Source organism: Corythoichthys intestinalis, chromosome 1 (genome assembly GCF_030265065.1).
Source record: "Corythoichthys intestinalis isolate RoL2023-P3 chromosome 1, ASM3026506v1, whole genome shotgun sequence".
In the NCBI taxonomy this organism is placed as follows: Eukaryota; Metazoa; Chordata; class Actinopteri; order Syngnathiformes; family Syngnathidae; genus Corythoichthys; species Corythoichthys intestinalis.
This window is the reverse complement of record NC_080395.1, coordinates 43,095,409-43,104,124: the sequence shown is the minus strand read 5'-3', so window position 1 is coordinate 43,104,124 and position 8,716 is coordinate 43,095,409. Positions and strand designations below refer to the sequence as shown.

The 8,716-nt window shown below is 40.0% G+C and overlaps 1 protein-coding gene across 1 annotated transcript in view; it reads left to right on the top strand.

Annotated features, from left to right (window-relative positions):
* Positions 1-8,716, top strand: part of LOC130914815 (E3 ubiquitin-protein ligase NEDD4-like) — a 50,934-nt gene that overhangs the window by 19,183 nt on the left and 23,035 nt on the right. Inside the window, exons 6-7 of the mRNA XM_057834339.1 lie at positions 8,177-8,227; positions 8,570-8,631. Coding sequence (XP_057690322.1) covers positions 8,177-8,227; positions 8,570-8,631 — 113 coding nt within the window. The remainder of the gene's footprint in view (positions 1-8,176; positions 8,228-8,569; positions 8,632-8,716) is intronic.

The window sequence follows — 8,716 nt, the reverse complement described above, 5'->3', positions numbered from 1 at the left end:
ATCATGATCCCGTGACACAGTAGTCCATGTGTGTTAAAAATTTGTGAAAAAACAAGCAAGAGTTCTCTATAAATCACTGTGTGGATAATTTTAGACTTTCACTCTTATATATTATATATGTACAGTGTGTAAATACAACCCCTGGCAAAAAGTATGGAATCACCAGTCTCGGACGAGCACTCACTCAGACATTTTATCATGTAGAACAAATTCCGATAAAAAGCTTGAAAAACTAATGAATTGGTTCAAAAGTGCAACTCTTTGGTATTCAGAAACACTAAAATAAATGAATAAAAAACATTGCGGTGGTCAGTAAATGTTACTTTTATAGAGCAAGTGCAGGGAAATATAGAATAACTCCATTCTGAAGAAAAAAATATGGAATCACTCCATTTTGAATAGAAAAGTCAATTTCCTTTCCTTAATTGGGCCCCTGCCTCAGATTAGATCTGCTTGTTAGTCAGCAGTTAAAAACAGTGCAGTTATCACACCTTGGAGGGCTGCTGGACCAAGTTGATTCACAAGAATCATGGCTCCAACAAGAGAGATGTCTCTTGAGACCAAGGAGAGGATTATCAAACTTCTTGAAGAAGGTAGCGCTACACGTATGGTTGCCAAAGATGTGGGCGGTTCATAGTGAGCTGTATCAAAAATCTGGAAGTACAAACAGCATGGCAAGGTTGTTAAAGTTACGCGTTCTGGTAAACTGTGGAAGACATCCAAACGTTATGACAAACACCAAAAGGCCATGTCTTGAAAACACAAGATATACAACAAGACAAATGAAAAAGAAATGGGAGGAAGCTGAAGTCAAGGTATGTGACAGAACATTGCAAAATCGCGTAAAGGAAATGGGATTTTCATACAGGAAAGCTAAAAGGAACCCATCATTGACGCTTAAACACAAAAGAACAAGACAGGACTGGAGAGGTAATCATGGATTGTGAATGACTGAATGAATGTTATTTTCAGTGATTCAATTCAATTCAATTTTATTTGTATAGCCCTATATCACAACAAGGTTGTCTCAGAGGGCTTTGCACAGGCAATATGATACACAGCCAGAAACAGCAGATGATATAAATAAAGATGAAATAGATAAAGTTCAAGTCCTGGGCATCCCCCATCCTTAGACCCTCCATGTCGGCAAGGAAAAACTCCAAAAACTCTTTGGGAGAAAATTAGAAACCTTGGGGAGTACCACAATCAGGAGAGCTCCACTCCCAGGACGGATAGACAGGATGCACCAGGACTCCTAATGGGAATTAGTAGACGAGTGATGAGTCAAGAATCTTCACTGGACAAGGTGATGATGCTGGAATTTTTGTTAGGTGCCGTTCCAGTGAGATTTACATAGATGACTGTCTGAAGAAAACATCAAAATTCCCTCAGTCCTGGATGTTATGGGGCTGCATGTCAGGTAAAGGCACTGGGGTGATGGCTGTGGTTAAATCTTCAATAAATTCACAAGTTTACATTGAAATTTTAGACAGCTTTCTTAAGGCCGAGTTATACTTCCGCGTCAGACCTGCGCTGTCAAGAAAGACCCTGCGCCGTAGCCTGACGCGCGCCTCTCGAATTTTCTAACCTTCGCGTCGCGTAGACGCGTATGACGTGGCAGAAACGGACTGTGATTGGTCCGCTCAGACTGTTGTTTCCGGTTTAGCGCGAAATCACTGCCATTGTAGAATAGAATTGAACATTATTTTCTACACGCAAAAATGGACCAAGCCGACGGGAGTATCATCGAAGAGCAAGTCTCGTCAAGAGATTATTGTGATTGCCAAGTGGCTAGGTCGGCGATTGGGGGGGGGGGGGGGGGGGGGGGGGGGGGAAGAACCACCGAGACGTGTGTGTTCGGAATCGAGTGGCCACACGAAGCGGTTACCCAGTCGTCCAAAAACTGCCAACTTTTTATCACTTTATGTCGTCTTTTTGGTTGGTGCACTTCCTTTATTGTGTACATATGTTTGCTGTGTGTATGTCACTTATTTACGTGTCACACTTCAAGTATATGAAGAATAAAGCACAGATTTGGTGTCAAAAGAGTTGTTTTGATCTTTAATTTTCAATAACAGACAGTTCACACACGATACATCATCACTGATTGAGAGTGCCTCGGTGCTTTTTATGATAACGTTAAAATCAAGGCTCCCAACGCAGTTTGGGAAATTCCATAGACGCCAGAAATATGCTATGGCTTCCCACTGGCTGGTTGTAGGACACGGCAAACAAATCGGGCTGGAGGGCTTTGCAGACCTTGAACTCAGTGCTCGAAGCCAGTTTGAAGCTAGCCGCCACAGCTAGCTCTCTCCACCCGAGTCTAAAACTCTCTGTGCGGCATCAAAAGTCGGCCAACCGCCTTGAAACAGTCTTCTGCGTCGCCTGCCCCTCCACATTTGTATGTTCAATATTTATTCAGTGTTGATGAGCAGAATATTTACTTTCAAAAGATCCATCTTGCCTTGTTTATTTTTTCTCCGACTAGCGGAAGTCAACAAGCATGCCCCAAAACCGTACAAACATAACGCCACACCCCTCTAGTGGCTTGGCGGTGAATTACAGAGCAACGCGTTCCCTCACCGCAGAACCATCGAATATCGAATGACGCCGTAGTCGCTGCGCCGTCACCGCAATGCGGGAGTATAACTCAGGCTTTATCCCTTCAATTGAAAATATGTTTGGTGATAATGAAATCATTTTTCAAGATGACAATGCATCATACCACAGAGCTAAAACTGTTAAAGCATTCCTTGGAGAAAGACTCATCCAGTCAATGTCATGGCCTGCAAATAGCCCAGATCTCAACCCCATTGAAAACCTGTGGTGGAAATGAAAAGAAAGAAAAGAAAAATGGTCCACAGCAAGGCTCTGAACTGCAAGGATGATTTGGCAACTGATGAAGAATACTGTTTGTCACTCATCAAGTCCATGTCTCAGAGACTGCAAGCTGTCATAAAAGCCACAGGTGGTGCAACTAAATACTAGAGATGTGTTTTGATTGTTATTTCTTTGTTTGTTTCTCATGATTCCATATATCTTTCCTCAGAATGAAGTGATTCTATATTTATATCCCTGCACTTGGTCTATAAAAGTAACATTTACTGACCACCACAATGTTTTTATTCATTTCTTTTAGTGTTTCTGAATGCTAAAGAGTTGCATTTTTTAACTAGTTCATTATTTTTTCAAGCTTTTTATCTGAGTTTGTTGTACATAATAAAATGTCTGAGTGAGTGTTCGTCCGAGACTGGTGATTCCAAACTTTTTGCTTGGGGTTGTATATATGAGCAAAAAGTTGATGCAAAGAAAACTGGAGTCAGTTGTTTTTTTTACAGTTTTTTTTTTTTAAACATCTCTTAATTGAACAGAAGATGATAATCCACAATCCCAGAGCAACAAAGAAAACAATAATAAGAATAATAAATAAAACTTGGAATAAAGTGCAAAACAGAATATAGACAAAAATCAGGTAAAAAAATCCACTGTGCAAGGGAAAAGGAAAGAAAAGGAAAAAGCTTCTTGTCCTTGTGGGCCGACCTTCGCGATTATCGGGCGTGTGTTTTTATTGTTCTTATACAAATGAGTAAGTTAACATCCGTCCCCCGACTATGGGCAATGTTAAGAAATTTACTAGCTTGCTAACAAAGTGTAAACAATAAATTCCTACCTTATCATTCGTGAGATTGCTATCTAGTATAAATTTTGTTTACAAAATTGGACAGCTACTTCTGTTTATAAGCTTCGAAATGACAAACATCCTGAAACCACCAAAATGCAAAAACCGCTTTTGGCGGAGTTATACATAAAATTATAACACACAATTAAACAACAAGGTTTTACACATGCATTAGGCTACTGCATTACACTGAAACAAGGCATAAATGAGAAACTGATTTTCACTGACTTGCAAAATTCCATCTAAACTCTATCTAATTTGTATTTTTCCTCATTTCATCAAATCTAAATGCAAAACCTCAATTTTAACTATTTAAGAACATAGGATGTACAAATATTTTTTTTTAAATAAGTAACGTACATTAACAAAAATAAGTACAATTGACTTATATTATGCACAGTGAAATTGACTATTTTGAAGAAAATGCAAACATTTACTTTTCTTTTTATTATAAAAAAATGAATAAGTAGCCTAACATAAATGAACAAAAGTCCAAAGTGCACATTAACATGGAAGATGTTCTGAACCTCCAAGTCAGAGCCTCTTCAACTCTTTCCTTTCTCTTAAATATCTGATCAATTGTCTGTTGCATTGCCCTTTTTATAGCATTAATTCAACAAACATTTTCCCCCGCCTCACCAATCAGAGCTAACGAACCATGCTGATCACATGTCAGTATGTCAGCCAATTGAACAGACAGCAGAGTCCAGGGTTGTTTGCGCATTGCGGCGCGCAGAAGCTGGGAAGAACTACGTGAAACAAATAAATAAATGTTCAATATCTGTAGAAACGGATTACGCTACACGACATAAGCACTTGTTAACACTTGTGTATGTAAATCTGACGAATTGTTCTTTTTAGAGATGCGTGTGAGACAGCCTGCCAGGTTTTTATTTAAACATAGGGTTTTGATAGTTGGCGTCATATTTTCAGGCTCAAAGCACAGTTCCAGATCCAAATCTTTTACCGGAACGGCGTTCTGGCCAACTTTTACCCCTGGTTAAAGATGAGTAAAAATGTGTAACACTTGGGTCAACTCTTATCAGCCCGTGGGTGATGTCACGAGTTAATGAACTACTAAGCACAGTAGTACGCTTGTCAGTACATTCAAAAACCTCTGTTCTTATTTTGGTCTCAAGTTGTCACTCCAAATCTGATTGCTCACACGCTCATAGAGTGCTAAGAAGTCAGAAATGTCTAGCGATCACCAATAACACAGGCATCTTGACCTAAATGCTGTTATAGAGTTGCTTGACAGGCTTAAGTGGTGCAAGGAGCACCTGTCACCCTTTCTTTGTTTGTGTTGTGGTGGTGGTGGTGTTGGTGGTGGGGCCCGGTTGGCTACATTTGAGGGTTCGTGTTGATTCCTGCTGAAATGTTGTTGTTGTTTGGAGAAATCATCCAAAGAAGGAAGGAGCCCAGTAATTTTCCAAACCCTCACTTGCTTTAATAAAATGTAAACATAACCTATAAAACGGCAGTAACACAGTCACTTCCTGGTTTATCATAGTTCTTTAGAGGTCTCATAGATACTGTGTTATATTCATGTTTCTGCTGTTGGTTTTACAACTGAGTGTGTTGATTAAAAATGTTCTTAACCACCTGATCAGGCCGTCTTCATTTTTGACACTTTGTAGTGGTGCCGCTCCAATAACATTCGCTGGCTTGCTTTTCTGTAGTTAAGGTTTCACAAGCTCTGCGCTCCACCTGTCAAGTAGTTTAAAGCTGCCAAGTGGAGATGAATATCACTTACTTTGCTTCCCAGATGCCTCAAAGTTTTACGACTCTCTGCCACAAACCTGAAAATTGAGCAGACTTCAGTCCAGGAATTTTCTGATTTGCTTTTGACGATGACTTTTTAACATTGGCGATGTTCATGGCATTTGTGTTACTTAATATTGAAATTTTGGGCAAGTCATTAAACCAGCTGGGATTGCCATCATCAGAAGCCTGTAACTGTTTATGAAATACTACACTGACATTTCATTGAAAGGTTCATTATCCCAATTAGTCTTAAGATCATTTGTACAATCTGACTTCTGATTTTTTAATCAAAAGTTCACCAAAAAGGTATTTTGAGCTTCAATGTGATGGATAGATTAGTGATGACAACAAACTATAATGAAGTTGTCACGGCAGTTCTCAGTAGTGTTGTACAAATTCCATTTTCTTGGACCCGAAACCAATTCTGATACCCAGCTGTGCATATTACTAAACTGATATTGTGTTCTTGAAAGGACATACACGTTATAGTTTTTTTTTCTCCTTTTATATTAAATTACTGTGGCCGTGGCGCAGTTGGTAGCTGGAGTTGTCCTCGGACCGAAGGGTCAACAGTTCGATTCCCAGCTACGACTGCCCACTGTCGAAGTGCCCATGGGCAAAGCACTGAACCCTAAATTGACCCGAATCGGTTGGCAGCGCCTTGCATGGCAGCAGCACTATTGTGTGAATGTGTTCATGCAAAGGTAAATGTGTGCTAATGTAAAGCGCTATGGGCATAGTAACAATGTAGATAAGTGCGCTATATAAGTACTGTCCATTTACCATTTACTGCATACTCGCTGAGCTTAAAAGCCTTTGTGATACAGGAATAAAGACTAATACAAACGGAGGAATCCAACTTTTTTCCCTAGTACACAGTATGGGTGGCAATAAAGAAACTTCTCTAAAACCTAATACTGTCAAAGGCCAAAATGTTTTTTTGTTGTTTTTTTCTTTGTTCAGTGTGGTATCAAAGGCTGAACACAAAATAAAAGAAAAAATCATAGTTGTCCTTCTATCTCTTTTTTTGTCCAATCTATATTAAACTCATTTATTTTATTTGTTTGTATATACAGTGGGGCAAATAAGTATTTAGTCAACCACTAATTGTACAAGTTCTCCCACTTGAAAATATTAGAGAGGCCTGTAGTTGTCAACATGGGTAAACCTCAAACATGAGAGACAGAATGTAGAAAAAAAACAGAAAATCACATTGTTTGATTTTTAAAGCATTTGTTTGCAAATCATGGTGGAAAATAAGTATTTGGTCAATACCAAAAGTTCATCTCAATACTTTGTTATGTACCCTTTGTTGGCAATAACGGAGGCCAAACGTTTTATGTAACTCTTCACAAACTTTTCACACACTGTTGCTGGTATTCAGGCCCATTCCTCCATGCAGATCTCCTCTAGAGCATTGATGTTTTGGGGCTGTCGTTGGGCAACACGGACTTTCAACTCCCTCCACTGATTTTCTATGGGGTTGAGATCTGGAGACTGGCTAGGCCACTCCAGGACCTTGAAGTGCTTCTTACGAAGCCACTCCTTTGTTGGCCTGGCTGTGTGTTTGGGATCATTGTCATGCTGAAAGACCCAGCCACGTCTCATCTTCAATGCCCTTGCTGATGGAAGGAGATTTTCACTCAAAATCTCTCGATACATGGCCCCATTCATTTTTTCCTTTACACAGATCAGTCGTCCTGGTCCCTTTGCAGAAAAACAGCCCCAAAGCATGATGTTTCCACCCCCATGCTTCACAGTGGGTATGGTGCAATTAAGTGTTCTTTTTTCTCCAAACACGAGAACCTTTGTTTCTACCAAAAGGTTCTATTTTGGTTTCATCTGACTATAACACATTCTCCCAGTCCTCTTCTGGATCATCCAAATGCTCTCTAGCGAACCACAGACGGGCCTGGACGTGTACTTTCTTCAGCAAGGGGACGCGTCTGGCAGTGCAGGATTTGAGTCCCTAGTGGCGCATTGTGTTACTGATAGTAGCGTTTGTTACTGTGGTCCCAGCTCTCTGTAGGTCATTCACTAGGTCCCCCCGTGTGGTTCGGGGATTTTTGCTCACCGTTCTTGTTATCATTTTGACGCCACGGGGTGAGATCTTGCTTGGAGCCCCAGATCGAAGGAGATTATCAGTGGTCTTGTATGTCTTCCATTTTCTAAGAATTGCTCCCACAGTTGATTTCTTTACACCAAGGGTTTTACCTATTGCAGATGCAGTCTTCCCAGCCTGGTGCAGGTCTACAATTTTGTCTCTGGTGTCCTTCGACAGCTCTTTGGTCTTGGCCATAGTGGAGTTTTGAGTGTGACCAACTGAGGTTGTGGACAGGCGTCTTTTATACTGATAATGAGTTAAAACAGGTGCCATTAATAGAAGTAACGAGTGGAGCCTCAGACCTCGTTAGAAGAAGTTAGACCTCTTTGACAGCCAGAAATCTTGCTTGTTTGTAGGTGACCAAACACTTATTTTCCACTCTAATTTGGAAATAAATTCTTTAAAAATCAAACAATGTGATTTTCTGTTTTTTTTTCCACATTCTGTCTCTCATGGTTGAAGTTTACCCATGTTGACAATTACAGGCCTCTCTAATCTTTTCAAGTAGGAGAACTTGCACTATTGGTGGTTGACTAAATACTTATTTGCCCCACTGTATTATACGTATGTTTGCTAAAACTGAAACTGTCAAGTCATGACTTCTATGTCTGCTTCTGTCTTCCTGTCAGACGCGTGATGACTTTCTGGGACAGGTGGATGTTCCTCTCCATCAGATACCAGTAAGTGTTGGACATATACAAAGAGCTGCAGTAAATCTTTGCTCATTTCGCTGTTTGCATAACTGTACAAGGTCATACTGTACCACCCAGCACCCATGTCTTACCGCCATGTAAATAGAAACACCCTTAGCATTGGTTCTGTTCCGCATCATTGTCACTAGTTATGAAAACACAGTCAAAAATGTTTATATCTCATTAATGGGTTTGTTTAAAAGTAAACAAAAATGTTAAGAAATGAACCATTACACGTGCATGTGACGTTCATGGGCAATGATGGTGCAGTTCATTACTCTAAGTAGATATTCAAATGTTTTGTTGTTGTATTTTTGTTGTTGTTCTCAGACAGAAAATCCTGATTCGCCAAGGCCATACACATTCAAGGATTTTCTGCTTCACCCCAGAAGGTTGGCGTCATCTCATGATCATTAAAGCTTTTAATATTTTTTCTGTGCATTCCATTGAAATACTCTACATTGTTTGGCAGCTTTT